General features: G+C 39.2%; 1 protein-coding gene across 1 annotated transcript in view; it reads left to right on the top strand.

Moving 5' to 3' along the window:
- Nucleotides 1–14,827, top strand: part of syndig1l (synapse differentiation inducing 1-like) — a 36,891-nt gene extending 22,064 nt beyond the window's left edge. Inside the window, exons 3-4 of the mRNA XM_035678273.1 lie at nucleotides 2,816–2,953; nucleotides 12,058–14,827. Coding sequence (XP_035534166.1) covers nucleotides 2,816–2,953; nucleotides 12,058–12,216 — 297 coding nt within the window. The 3' untranslated portion in view covers nucleotides 12,217–14,827. The remainder of the gene's footprint in view (nucleotides 1–2,815; nucleotides 2,954–12,057) is intronic.
- Nucleotides 14,828–15,867: the final 1,040 nt, after the last annotated feature.

Here is a 15,867-nt window from a genome sequence, read left to right as displayed (position 1 = left end):
CATTGCTACTCAATATACAACAGTGGCCGAGGAGAAAACAATGAAATATAAGTGTTTGAAATAAAAGTTAAAATTCTTTACCACAACAAAACACATGCAGAGATTAAGAGTTATAAACCCACTAGAAATACATTCAAAAATAAGGATTACATACTGACAAGATTTTCGGATTACTGAATAAAAATGAAGGAAAAGCTTTTCCTTTGTCAGATTACCATCTTAAATGTAACGCTTTTAATTTTGAGAACTCCATGTCCCCCAGTTTTCCCTGATTTACCCCATCTCTGATTGAAATATTTAATATTGAACTCCATTTCTTTGTCCCAACAGTATATTGTTAGCCTTGATTTCTTTCATTTATTTTTCATGTTCCACCCTCATGCTGGATCATCCTTCAAACAGGATGATGTGTGAAGGATGCAGCTTAATGGCTCATATAGAAACCGTGGCCTCAATCTGTGATTTCTTTTCATTACAGGCACAATCTCTGTTCTTAGCCTTGCCTTTGTTGTGGGGGAAGATACACTGTATATGTGTGTTAAAGGTTGTTTGGCCAAATGCAGTCATAACCAACCAACTTTAAAATGTATCACACACTGATATTTTCTGCCGTGGATCTGGACTGAGAATCTGTTACCCCCTAAACAATATGCAGATGTATGAGTGTCTATTCTCGTTTGTTGAAAGGCATTTCAGTTCCATGTGAGGAATGTTGCATGGAGCGTGAAATAGTTTCATAAAGCTTGAGGGAAGAGGTGTGTTTGATTCATAACTATTTCACATCGGAAATGAAGTGTACTTTCAACCGTAGCTTTTTTTTTATGCCATCTGTTGTTCAAATGCCAAAATGGAGGAATCTGCATATCTCAAAACTAATGAGAAACTAATGGGCCATCACGAAAAGTCCATGAATACGAGCTGTGACATTACGTAGAAGCAAATGATCCTGCGTGCAGTGACTTGTCTATATTTCGTTTCCCATTACACAAATGCCTTTTTGAATGTACGTTCTTTCTCCACCCAGTCGACTTAAAAAACACCTCTACCTTTACACAAATCGTTGTACTGCACAAACAAAACTTTTTCTTTCATCTTTTACATTGAAATCTGCCCCAGTCCAGCTGTTTGTCTGCACGTCTACTTCACCAGTGATGAAACATTCCAGTAAATGGATGCACTGACCAGTCAAAAGCAGGCGCTACAACTTTTGTTTACTTATTCCGTTTGGCCCAAAGGGGTGCCAAATCTATTTGTATATAACATGTTTGGACTGGAGGGAAGAAAAAAAACTGCCAAACTATGGGATGAGGGGCTGTTCTTAAGTATTAAATGTTTACTGTAAATATTTTGGATTACAGCAGTTCGTCTGCTAAATATGAAGCTTCAGTCAGTTGTCAGTTAGCTTAGCCTAGCACAGAAAACTGAAAACAGAGTGAAACAACAAGCGTGTCTAAAGCCCACTAATAAACAAAAATTCATGCCAGACTATTTCTTTTTTATTTTTATTTTCCCAGTTTTGTAAAGGAACAGTTTATAATATGTTTAGTGAGCTTTAGAGGTGCTGATAGGTGGATGTTGTTACCTTTGGATGGAGCTGGGCTAGCTGTTTCCCTCTGTTTCTAGTCTTTGTGCTAAGATAAGATAAGTTTTTAACTGGTTATAATTAATTAATTAAAAACTGATTCTTCTATATGACCTACATAAGCACACAAGACCATCAGCGAGAAGATTGGCTATTTCTACGTTATTCTTAATGCCTGCCAATCAGCAGTATGACATATTTGTGATCCCCAGTGCAAATATTTTTTCTAGACACACAACGACTTTGCAATTGCAAACCTGCAGCCTTTTATCTGCACCAAGGACCTGCAAAGGAAGTGCCAAATTTATCAACGCAAAAACAGCCCACCCTGGACACCACAACCTGCTGTCAACAACTATCAAACAACCAAAATTGCTTTAGCCAGCCTATAGTAACCAAATCAACACAAAGTAGCTTTCACAGTATGTCAATAATCACAGAACAAATAGGGATCAGGAGAAGCACAGCGACTCATTATAGGCCTGCACAATATGAATGAATGGATGACGGCATCTGATCACACACTGATCACACAGTTACTTGCATAAACAATTAATTAATCACAGACACAGATTACAGTACGTGCACATTTTCTAACATTTGAGTGGTAATTTAAGTCCCTAAACTATAACAAAGGGAGACCTGTACTCACCCATTAGAAGTTTATCTTACTGGCCTTTTGCTAATCATAGTCATTAACCACACTGCTCAATCCAAAAATCCTCGCTCTGGTGTTCTCTATTGAGAGTATAGCCAATCCACTGAGTCTTTCTTGTCCCATGCTGCTCGCGCTACTTGTCACCTCTGAACGCAGTATGTGAAGGCACGAAAGGGTCCACCAACAGACATTAGGCAATTGTTGCCTAAAACGCTGTCCCTTGTGGACCCTTATAATCAGCTTAGAACCACTGCTGGCAATTTGGCCAGAGTCCCCTTGATATCAATAAAATGAGGAGGTGAAAACACTACTGTTTTTGTCCAGAGGGGCTGCCGGAATCAACAAAAAATTAAAGTTCCTTGTTGCTACTTTAAATTGACTGTATAAAATAATACTGATCCTCTCATCTTCTCTTGGCAAGAAAGTGAATGTATTTTTCCCAAAATGTCAAACTTCCATTCTACATTAACTGAACACTACCTGTTTGTTTACTGCTTAACACTCGTGCATATTTGTCCATGTACAGGATACTAAACAGGTGTGTGTTTTGACCTGAGTTGCTGTTCTCTGTGCAGACGGACTGCTCTAGCGACAGTGAGAGCGAGGACAACTTCATAGTCGTCCCTCCACGAGACCACCTGGGCCTGGCCATCTTCTCCATGCTCTGCTGTTTCTGGCCTCTGGGGATTGCAGCATTTTACTTCTCACAGGGGGTGAGGACACACACACATACACACACACACACACACAGATGCAGTGCACACCCTTCCAAAGTTGTGCTCGGTTACACACAGGTGCACCTCCTGTCCCAAAATCACAAGCACACACATACTGTATTTTTATGCATTCATAGACATGAGAGCAAAAAATATTAAGGCCTATCACACATAAAAAAGAACTGACAGCTGACTCTCTTACTGCCAACGCAAGGCCACTTTTTACTGAGCTACCCATCAATAACTCAAGGCCAATCTGTAATGGCCGCTTGATGCTCTGTAAACAGGTTGAAAGCCGCCTTTAGGAAGACTACATAAATCACTTTCAAGGCTCTATCTGTAAACTCCAAGAAAGGAGGTGTTCAAAATACTTAGACGAGAGACGGCCTTTGAACTTGTGCCGGTTTCAAGAGGACTGAAGATGAACCCAATTACAGGTCCCATTACTCGGACACATTAAACAGCTCTGTTTGAGCTGCAGTTTGGAAAGCAGAATTTGTGGGAAGAAATGCATGAAAATACACCAAAAAAAAAACATCTACAAAGTAGCTATCTTTCACAGACATACTGTTTTCGAATGTTAAGGTCCAGTGTTTAATATTTAGGAGGATCTATCAGCAGAAATGGAATATAATACTGATAGGTGTTTTTACATTAGTGTATAATTATCTTAGAATGAGGGGAGCAGTTTCTCTTATAAAGAGTCCGCCATTGTTAAACCACCATAAACCAATCACTGGCACTAGATAAGGCCTTTCAAGATTTTGAATTTCATGTGTACCAAAGTTAATACACACTCGGAAGGCAAGCGTTATTCACTTGGTTGCAATCTGCAAATTCACTATATGCCACTAAATCCTACAGCTCCTTTAAATCCTTTAATGGGTAATGGATTGGCATTCACCATTATACATTTCTGAAGGCAAGGCTCTTGAATATAATATCGTCTTGCCAAAGATATTTACTTTGATAAAAAGATAAAGCCACGTTATTATGAACTGCAGAGACTGCAGTTATTTTCAAAGCCTGTGTGATTTTAGACTGTGATTTGTCAAGGAAGAACGAGGTAACGCTGTTCATTTGGGAGCTTTTGCCAATATGTTCTTAGCCGAAGACTTCAGCAAACTGCACATAATGGTTGTCTAATTGATTTCAACTGGACTTCCTCCCTCATTTTAACTCTGTAGGAAACAACTCAGATGATTGTGTGTCAGTCACACAAAGAGTAAGGGGATTGCTACTTGTCTTACTGTTAATCAATTCTGTCTCTCTTGTGTGCCCCATCAACATGAAAAGGCGGATCACATTAAAAGGCCATCTGTAGTAGTAGTAACAAACATGCAGCGTATGTTTAAAAGCACACACACATGGAAACACACACACACGCTAGAGACAGCTTTTCAGTAAATTGTCCTGCTTTTGACTATACATTCTTATCAAAAGCTCGAGCATTTAGCTGTCTTATCTGTGGGCGCGAGTAGTCCAAGGCAGATTAAGGCAGTCAGTGAATTATCTTGTCAGGAGCTAATTTGATTCTTCCTGGGTAATTATGGGGAAGTGATGGCTGTGTTTAGGGATGGATGGCTTTTCTGCCAATCTCCCTCATTTAGAAGGTGCCGTCCAGAAGAGCTGTCAGGAAAAGATATGGTGGGAGTCTGGGATCGCTTCATTTTATAGCTCAATAACCCACTTCACTGGTCTTCGTTTTATTCAGTCATTCAGGGAGCCCCCTAATTAAATGAATCAATTCTGTAGGAGTTTTTGTAAGTTTTAAGCAAAACATGGTCTAGAATCTATCCGTGTGACTGTCGATGCCTCTGTACTGCCGGTACTGAGAGAAAAGTACAAAATACAGTAACTTAAATTGCTGAACATGTAGGTAAGATTAAGCTTTGACTGTTTGTTTCTTGTTTTACAGAATAAAAAGTATACTTTTTAGGAATATTCAAATTCTGTATATTCATAATCGAGCAAAAGAGCTAGTATACAGAACTAGCTTAGCATAACAGAGTGGCAGTTACTGTCACTTTAGCCTCTCACTGCAATGTTTGCAGAATATGCGGATCAGGAGATTATTTTTCTGATTTAGGAATGTTTGCAGTTTATTCCAAAAGGAACCCCAACTGCTAGCCTTGTAGTCACACCAGACAAATAGCCTTTATTAGATGTTTTTGGTGTGTTACATATTTGTAGGGGCTTCTCCAGTTTATAGTTACTTTACCTGTTTTTATTCTATTAGCATTAATATTGGATATTATTTTCTAACTGCCAGCAATGGTGCTTCAGAATTATAACTCAGAGCCTGACATGAACTGTTTTTTCAGCTGTTAGTAATTGTGCTATAAACAATACGATAAAGTGCAGTATTCAGATTTCTTTAGGTCATTTGTAGGATCTGTCATTTTTTGGGGGAAAAATCTCCCTAAAAAGTCATAGAATTAAGGTTATTTATCTGTACAGTTTCAGCCATCACTGTTTTTGTCTGTACTGATCTCCGCCTTTGGAGTGTGAGCAAATGCATTATGGGATTGGACAAGGGCAGCAGAATGAGCTGAGGAGAAAAGTGTAGAAATGAAAGAAAAGAAAAAGAAAGATCAGCTCTGTCACTTAGTCCAAGGACATTTACAAACAGGTTAGAGACTGTAATAAAGTCTGTGGATGGCAGGTCAATAGAGTTTTTGTCCCACTGGAAGGTCAGGCCTAGTCAAACAGAGAGAGTCGTTGCATGGCTTCCCAAGGAGAAGAGTTGAGTGAGGGCATCAACACACACACACACACACACACACACACACAGAAATAGACATGCATTCATCTACTACTTTAAATTGCTTATATCCTGTTTTGCAAAGACTACATCTTTAATTCTGTGTAACGTCTTTATGGTAAATAGTGCTTACAGTTACAGGATTCAGCGTTAACCGCCCATACACACACAACTGATAATGACTAAAATACCATGAATATCTGGGGAAAATTAGCTTAGAGCATTTGATTGGGAAGCAGAATTGAGTTTCAATTATTGCAACTAATAGGGTGAGTGTTTTGTTTGGAGATGCTGATAAATGTTTGTCTCAGCTCTGAGACATCTGCGCTGGAAAGTGCAGAGTTGAGGAGCCGCAGTGATTCCTTTCACGATTATGCAAATAAGACTCCCCTGAAGTTCTCTTACGGCATACAAGTCATTATAATGGATGAAAATGAATGAGCTAATTATTGTGAAGCAGTTTATGTATTTGCATATGTGTCTGCATGGGGGAGGCTGCGAGACAGACACAGAGAGCAGGAAAGAAATGGAGAGATTTGGGGCTTTATGTTTTGTTTATTTGGAAGAAAAACCTGATAAGGGCACTGAATTGACTTCCGAGAGCACATTGAAATATAAGTCTCCGTGCAGCAAAATCTGAGATGTTATCTTTCTTTCTGTGACACCACATTTCAATCATTTTGTTAAGGTTGTGGAGATAAAGCCCTAATGCTTCTAACCATTTTCATCTCAAGGGGATTCAAGGAAAACGCTCATATTGACAATACAGTATGGTTATACGCAGAGAAGAGAGAATAAGCACACACACTTTCACCCTACTGTACTCATCTCTTTTGTCCACATTATAACATTATTATATTTCATCTTTCAGTGTTCTGTTCCTCAGGTAGAGCCACAACATGCTTTGATTAAATTATTTGTCACAAAGTGGAGAAAAAGACTGATAAATCAATTACCGTGTTTAGCAAATTAATTCCGTTTCCTGCCGCTGAGGGAGAGAATGAAACTGTCCACTGTCATTTAATGAATCTTTTTTGGATTTGTCTCTTCCTAAAGACCTTGCTGAGGGCAGTAATACATCCTCAAAAGGAGAATATGCTCTGTCTCGTTTTGAAAGGAAACTCAAGTGTAATTTCCCATAAGGCCTCCATAACAGTGCTTTTGTTTCAATAATTACTGTATTGACATGGAAGCTGCCTTGAATACATGTCCTTCTCTCCAGATTTGCTTCCTGACCTTTTGAGGCGTTTGTCTATAGAGTATTTCTCTCTGGTTCTCATCTGGCTCTCTTTGTCTTAGACTATTAGCCATTGTCTTCTAAAACCTTATTGGTACTAATGAAACACATGGTGCACAGTGGAAAGACCCCATGTGTGTTTTTTCATCTCTGATGAATGGTAAATTGAGTCTTTTATATTTATTATTTATTTATTCATTATTCTGTAGATAAAGGTGCTGTGAGATGAAAAGCTGGCTGTTTCATGAGGAGAAACAATTCAACCACAGAAAGCATCGTAGTGCCAGGGCTGCCTGCTGAAAATCAGCTATTCAGATTACCAGTCAGTTTCTCAACGTTGTAATCTTGAACTTGCCGCTCATCCCATTGCAACAGTGGTTGTGAACCTTTTTGGTGTCAACAACCCCCACATTAATACACATCAAGCCACGGACCCCTATTTGATAAGATGTACTCTTAGGGATCCCTATCTGATAAGATTTAGTTATTCCATAGCTGTCTACTGTAGATTGGCAGATTAACAGTGAAGAGTGTGAAACCTACAAACACAGTAATCATTCTCACACTTTCTCTCATTCTCGTCCAGTCGATGAAATAATAGTGAATTTAAAATATTCCCCATTTTTCTGGGGACCCCCTGGAATCCCCTCAAGAACCCTGGGGACCCGGACCCCAGGTTGGGAAACATGACCTACAACAAACAAAAAAAGGCACTTTAAAATGAGTAAGTATTCTCATTATGACATTCTGTCTTATTATTTTAATATTACAGGCAAAAGCCAGGCTTAACTCATCGCAGTTTGTGTCAAATGTAATTTGCATCTGTCTCTCTTAATTGACTTGCTGAGAACCTGCAGGCGGAAAGATCCAGAAAGCCGAGCCAAGCAGGGAATAGTAGAGCCTGGATGAGAGTTTGCTGTCTTCTCTGGCTTTGGTTGCCTGACTGTAGTGCAAATGGGAAGAGGCTATGAATAATACAGTTTTTCATAATTTTAGGTGCAATGTATAGATGTAAAGGCAAAAGTAAATAAGTATTCATAAATCAGTACAGATAATATCAGTATAGACAGCAAAACACTGGTACATAAATAAAAAAGTTTGACATGTAGCCTATGTGTGAGTTTGTTATTATTGTTTTAATTGTTATTTTATTATTACATTATGATTTAATTATTATCTGTTTAAATAACTATAGACTCAAGCTGCAGTTCCAAACGTGATACCGTAACACTCCTCTTTGATTATCACACGATTTGTGTAGCAGTTGGTCAAAATTCACTTCTTAATATTTCAACATCAATCCATCCGTTTCTTAGCTGCTTATCTGTGACAAGATTACAGTGTCAAAGAGTAATAGCCTTCAGCTCCTCCGGAGGAATGTCAATGTACTCCAGAAAAGAGACTCTCCAGTGTGTGTTGCATTTACCTCAGGCTCTCCCCACGGTACAGTAAGCCATGCAGAATACACCTAAAAAGAAAGGAGCGTCGGGGCCAGGTACCTGAACCAGCTGGCTCCTCTCAAAGAGGAAAAGCAGTGGCTCGATTCCAAAGTCCTCCCAGATTTCTGAGCCTCTCATTCTGTGAGGATGAGTAAGGTTAGGCATCCCGAAAAGAAGCCTCATCTGAACCACTTTTATCCATAGTCTGAGCGATTGTGAGCAAAGTCGAAGGTCAAAACAAGGATTTATGTGCTTGCTTTGGTGTTTAGTTTTCTATTCACTGCCACTGTCAGTTACAAAACCTGCATCACTGCAGACTACGCGTCTAACTAACAGTCACAATCCCTCTTAACCTTAGTCTTGAATAAGAAACGTAACCATGTCTGCTTGGAGCTACGGATCACTTCTAAAATGAATGGGCCAGGTTTTTATAAGAGATGGCCGTGGCCTTAGTAGCGACCCTGAGCTTCATCACATACACACACATCACACACACATCAGCTCCATTATCATAAGAGTGACTTCAACAGAATAATGAAGGTCATTTTACATACACGCTACATTACTTCATTACTACATTACTACTTCCAGCCTATTAGTGTGACCAATGTATTATATGTTATTATATGTTATAGGTTCAGTAAATTATGGTTGTTATTTAACAGCATGCTGAGCTGTTTACACGAGTGAATCTCATCAACTAGAAAACAAATTAATAGATTAATATGTGACAGCATTTGGAAAAGAATAGAACTGAAATTAGTTTAGTGGAAGACAATGAAGATGGAAAGGTCCAAACAATGTCACTGTAACACTTTCTACTGCTGTCTGTGTGTGTAATTTCTGCTTCAGTGCTGACCTCTATTCAGCTGAATAAATGAAAACAGCAAATCAGAATAGGCGTCTCCCTCAATTTCCCTCCTGGCAAGCAAGTTCTTTTAAATAGTGAGATAGCTAGAGGGTACCCAGCATAAGCAGCACTGTAAACACATCAACAATGGTCAGGATATACAAGAGAAACCATTATTCAACCACTATTCATTTTGTGTGTATATCCGTCATCCAGATAGTGTGGAATGATAGAAGAAGCAAGAACCCCTTTTAGTACCAGTCCAGTAGAGAGTTTGTCTCACTCATTAAAAGGGACTCCTGGTGATGCTGTGGTTAGTCTTAGTAGTATTAGATACTAGAAATAGACTGTTGAATGTGGACCAAGCTTTTTTCATGTTTTCTTTTTGAAATAATTTGTTATTAAGCAATGAACCGGTCCAAATTAATAATTAGTTTTTGCAAACTTAATAAAATATTTAATATTATATTTAAATATACACGCACACACTGCATATTGGTGATTAACACTGAATGAAACATAACATTTGTTTGTACAAGAAAAACTCAACAGAGAACCTTCAAGCTATATAGTTTTGCCCTGCACCGTAATAGTTTGGATTCTGTTGGATTCCCCTCTAAATCAGACAAAACATGTCGGTAGAAAAACTACTGCTTTTGTCCACAGGGGCTGCCAGAATCAACAGAAAATGAAAGCTCCTTGTAGCTGCTTTAAAGGTCAAGTGTGTAACATTTTGAAAGATCTATTGGCAGAAATGGAATGTAATGTTCATTCAGGTATTCTTCAGGTATAATCACCTGAATATAGGAAATCGTTGTGTTTTTGTTACATTAGAATGAGCCATTTTTTATCTACAGATGCCGTGGGTTGCCTTCCGTGAAGTCCACTATGTTGAACCGCCATATATCAACAGTAGCCAACCTAAACACTGGTTGTAGACAGGGACTCCATAGTTTCTCCGACACATTTCACAGCCCGTTCTCATTCCCAGGTTGTCAAATACAGGAGTGAGCAGTATTTAGTTAGTAGAAATCTATCACTTCGCCTCTCAATGCCATAAATCCTTCACACTGGTCCTTAGTACATTATTTAAAGCAGTAAACATTTTTACCTTAGCAATAGATTAAAAGTCTACATGCAATGTGAAAAGTGGTGCTCGCAGCTCAGAGAGAATTAACACCAGACTCTGCAGTCAACTCTACAAGCTTCAAATGGTTTTCCAGTTAATATTATTCTCCCACCACTCTCATCAGTGTTGTTTTCAGCCATAAACATGAGCTGAACAATGGCAGATTCATGGGGGCAACGTGTCTGGTCATGTTTAGCTGCTGGCTGCTTTTTAAATCCCTCTGTGGTGGGTCATAGACATAACTCGTCATCAAAACGTCACACTCCTGTCCCATCCTGCCGGCTCCCCCATTTTACACAGACCTCGATTTGGCTCTGTTACCACCTCTGCTGCCGACTTAACGGTAGAACAATAGTGCTCCCCCATTTTGTGTTTGTACATTTTATACAGAACGAGGAGGAGGAATAATCGGCAACATTCGCACCTTGAACAGGCAGTGTGAAAGGGGCTCATAATATGTTAAACATGATTTTTAGCAGTAAAATGTAATTATTTGTTTAATATAGATGAACACAATAGGCAAAGAGTGAATACTAATTTAGCTGTCATCAAAAAAATGGTTAGATATTTTAAACTATACTATCAAATAACTTTATTTATCCATTTATTCATTCATTATAAATTAGCTATAACATGCTATAGCAAAGAATAAGTGACTACCTCCTCATTTAGTAGTGATTGTTTTTCGAGCGTCTGATTGATTCTTCTGATGTGAAAGCGTGTGCAGGTGTGGCTCTGTGCCTTTCTGAAGCACCGAGAGGAGGAGGGAGACGGCAGGGCAAAGGACCACTAACATAACGAGCCGAGGAAGAAAGCGTAGCGCCTCTGGTCTTGTTGACAAGCCTGATTCTGTTGTTGTTTTGATGAGGTTTTTCGCTCAGACGGCTCACATGATTAAAAACAGTGAGTTTTGTTTTTGTAGGTTTGTATAGAGCTACAAGCAATTGTAATATCAGAGCATTTCGTGCTGTCTCGAATATTTACTGTCTTCAGCTGGCTCACAATACAGTAATATTCAAAAACAATTGTTATTTATGCAGAATATTAACACAACAAGACACAGAGGATCTATATGTGTCTATGGTGGGTTGTAAAAATGCACTGTAAGGTAACTGGGCCATGCTGATCAGGGGTTGCTGTCTGGAAAAAATAAGGTTAAAAGCCCTTTTGTAAGAAAGCAATGTGGACACATAAAGAACCAGGTTTTTAATGGGCTGTGTAGGCATTAAAGCCTTTCACCTTTCAGCACAAGGTGTTGATGAATTCCTTTCATGGATGCAGTCACACTTTCAAAATGTACTCTTCATCATTTTGGTTTGCTGGAAAGATGCTGCTCTTTGGAGTTTTTTTTCGTTTAATGAAAAACTATGATAAATCTGCTTTTGTTATGTGTCATTTATCATTCAGTGCTTGCAGCTGATATGACAGTAACCTCCGGTCCTTGACATTTTCACACTAATTGCCATTTTTTAGTCCTGCCATGCATGATGAGCTCTCCTGGGTTACACTGAGCTGCTCGTTCAATGGGCCAATCTTCCAATTGCATTACCTTTTTTTTTTCTCACAGAAATACTAGACAGCTTCTGTAATTATGGTTTTTTGAAAAATAGGTCACTCATTCTCTTGAGGTCCTTCAAAACTGTATCTGACTTTCTTCTTCTCTTCTATTTTCTCCCTTCCAGACCACCAAGGCAGTGAACAAAGGTGACTTCCCACTGGCCAACATCGCCTCCCGACGGGCTTTGTTCCTTGCTGCCCTCTCCATCACTATAGGCACCGGTGTGTATGTGGGGGTGGTGGTAGCTCTCATTGCCTACCTTTCTAAACCAGGACACATGTAGCAGCCGCACCTTCCCTCCACACACCTCCGGGGAGCCCAGGAGGAGAACAACCCCCTCTTGGGAATGGCATTGCTCCTGCAGACTTCAAGGAAAGTTTTGGGCGGGATGTACAGTTTTTCCTCTCATCCTTCCTTCCTTTCCAGCTTTCTCTCCCTACAGGCCCTCTGTCAGCCAAGATTAGCCACAGTGACTGGAGATAGGTCAAGCTGGAGGGTGAGAAGACAGGGAATTGAGGAAGGTTTTTTTTGTTAAGACAGGAAGAAGATTTGAATAATGGAAATATTCCATGTTGGAGTCCAGTTTTCATCCCATTGACTTCAACCCCTGTTGGATTCATCCTCTTTTGGCTGGATTTTTGACTTCCAAGACCTCTACAGAAACCCTGAGGAGAAAGCAATTATTAAGAAGGAGAGGCTGAGGAGGGTTAGAAATCAAAACAAAATCACTCCTAAACCAACTCTATGTTGTTGTTCTTTGAGCTGCAGTTAAAATTGTAGCCTCTCTGTGGACTCCTGTCTCCTCCTGTCTCCTGTCATCACCACCCAGGACTGTCTTTAATAGACCGCGAGCTTCTCTCATGGACTCATAATACCAAGACTGAATTTGTCTCTTGGCTGACTGCCTCACAGCAGATGACCACACTCCCAGTTTCTTGAAATCATGGCTGAAGGACGTCTTTCATTTACAGATAAACTGTAGAAAAAAGTACAGAACTACTGATAATAATTTCGATCAATGAAGAATAAAGCTCAGAGAGAAAAAAATATATCAAATGCGATTAGAGGCTGTTTTTTTCTCATTGAACAATATGTACTGGCATGAACTGCAAGAATCTGAATGGAGCCTCAGGCCTGTATTTTACCTCGGAGAAGCTGTCCATCAAAGACATGCCCTGAAATCAAAACAAAATCTGTTCATGCCAGATATGGTTTGCCTACGTACATGCAAATGTGCTTTGTTTTTATTTTAGTCTGTTTTGTGTTCCCTGCTGTCTGAAGGCACCTTGATTAATCTCGCTTTAAGGAATGTTTGTTTATAGCCTTTGAAGTAAAGCACAGAAGTGAGGTGGCCCGATGGTCAGAAATTCAGGGGAAAATGATGTACAGTGGCCCCCAAAAAACACTGCATCTGGAAACACAATGTAAAATGAAACATCAGCGGTTCACAATGGGCGAGGAAGTTATAAATCAGGTAGATAATATCATTAAAAGGCAGGCCTTACATATCCTCCAGGGCTGCGCATATAAACAAAGTGTCACGGTCCGACAGCTTTGAATTTAGCCGTGATCGATTATTCTTTGCATGACTCTACCTATGCCAGCAGTATACTGCTTCGCTTGATTGATTAGATTTAGAACTTGTTTTTGTCAGATCATAAAAAAGCGTAAATTAAAATTGATCAGGCTGTGAAGGGGCTTTTATTTTGTGCAATATCTTAACGCGTATTGCCCCAATTGAGCTATTAACACAGAAGGCATTTTAGAGTAGTAAAGCATTGAGACATTTCAATTTGTTTCTTCACAATTTCCAGAATTTCTACTCAAGTTTAAAAACAGACACTCAACAGACATTCGCTGATTCTTGTATGAAGGGCTTATAAATTACAGAGATTTTAGTTTTTGTTTTTATATTGTAGACAGGTAGCTGCTAGTTGAAGCAGTAAAGCCTCAAGAGGTGACATTATACACTTAGTTTCCCTGCACAGGTCCTGCATTAGTCATACCTGACATTTATGGTGCACAATTAGCTCCCTGTAATGGCTTTTTCTGAAGGAATGTGTACTCTCTGGAGCATAGCCCTAAAATAGCACAACCACATTAATTTCACTAATAAGCCTCTTTTGCCGTCGTTGGTTGCTGTCAAACCCTGCAAGTAAACAATCCATTTACACATCCTCAGCTCTGTGAACATTTTGAAATAAACATGTAAGTCAGTTCTGCTGTGCTAATGAAGAGTGAACATCGCAGACTGCAGCTAAGACCCCAAAGCTTCCCTTTGAATTTTATTTTTGGCTGCCTGTATGAGTAAACATCCAGTTGTATTTTGATTAAAGGCAGTAAGCTGAATGCTGATTGATTTGTTGGGAGCCCTAAAGATTCGGCTTTATTCTGGTCATCTGAATAGAGTGTCATTTCACTGTGTATGTTTGGCCTTATAACCTCTGACCCCTTCTTAACACATGTTCCAGTGGTAACTCATGAGCCACTGATTTGTGCACACATCATGACCATCAGTGTAACTATACTGAAAGGCTCTGTATGTTTGCTTTCATCTCTTGGAGAAAGTTTTATTGCTGATAATGATGAACATGCTTTGTGTTATGTAGCGTGTCATTCAAATGATGTGTTTTTATCTGGCTTCTTTGGCATCCTGGTATTGTGCAATGTGTTACAACAGTATGTGGGTTCGAATACTGTTGTTATTTTTTTCTCATTGTGATGAGCTGTACACATCCAAGCAACAAAGACGATTGCTAAATGCATTCCTCAATGCCAGGGTGATAGTGCTCTCTTGTGTTGTGCTCTTAAGCCAAATTAAAGAAGATTACATTTTTTTATAACATTTATGTTTTGGCATTTCTTTCCTATCTTGTGTGAAAGCAACATGTACATAGTGCAAATAAAGAAATGTTCAAATGTAATGACTAATAAATCAGAAAGGAAGGATTGCCTTTCTTAAAACCAAAAATTGTTTTTCCTCTGTGTTTTATATAACGCGAAGCTCTATTGTCAGATTCATATCCGAAAAACCCTCCACAACCTGAGAGAACTGGCTGAGTAATTGAGATGCTTGAGTTGTCCTTAAAGCAAAAGCAAACACAGACTGAGTCATGGAGTGTAGGTGGTTTTCACCAGAAAGAGACGGAGGAGCAGCTCTGAAATTTGTAGCTGCAGTGTTCTCATAGCTGCGTTCAGGAAAGAACAGCTTTCTTTGTGCTGTCACCATCCTGGTTATTGGACATAAATGCAGAGCTGCACTCAGCTCAGCATTTCACATGCTGAACAACACAGGCACTGGACAAGCTGACATTTCACACTGTGCCTTTATATTATTTGGATGGTCACATTCATGCAGCCTAACATAGCAGCGATTAGGTTTTAGTGGGTTGGGATTGTCAGGTATGGGTAGGTAGTGGTTCCTAACCTTTAAACTGTTTGTTATTAGGCTGCTTTTAGCCAACCATTACAAATGCTTTTCGTTACTTTTAGCCAATGGTGTTGACTGCTTATTCATTAGTTTGATCTATTTAAACTGTTATTAATTACATTTAGCTAAATATTGTAACTTTTTATTATCCATGACTTTAAGCTATTCGAGCCATTTATTTACCTTAAGCAAACAGTTACTGCCCTGCTTGCAGTTATCATGCACTTTCAATTGCGAGGAGTTAAAACTGAGATTAATGGGCAGTTTACTGGTTATTGTAAATAATACACAATATGTATGTATATGTCAGACAACTCACGTTTGAAAAGTTTATTACAGCAGTATAGCATATTTAGATTTCGGCGTCTAAGCTCCGACCTATATATGAAATGCTTACATAGAGATATTGGGGAATGATGAGCAAATTCCTTAAAGCCCTAACCGGAGCCTACAGGTGAATGCTGGGGTGGTGGTGTAATAGCTTACAGCACAGCAGCAGCAATA

The sequence above is a fragment of the Morone saxatilis genome, unplaced genomic scaffold, assembly GCF_004916995.1.
Source record: "Morone saxatilis isolate NCDOM2014 unplaced genomic scaffold, NCSU_SB_2.0 Contig7, whole genome shotgun sequence".
Taxonomy (NCBI): domain Eukaryota; kingdom Metazoa; phylum Chordata; class Actinopteri; family Moronidae; genus Morone; species Morone saxatilis.
Note: the sequence above shows the minus strand (reverse complement) of the source record. Positions and strands in the feature narration are given on the sequence as shown.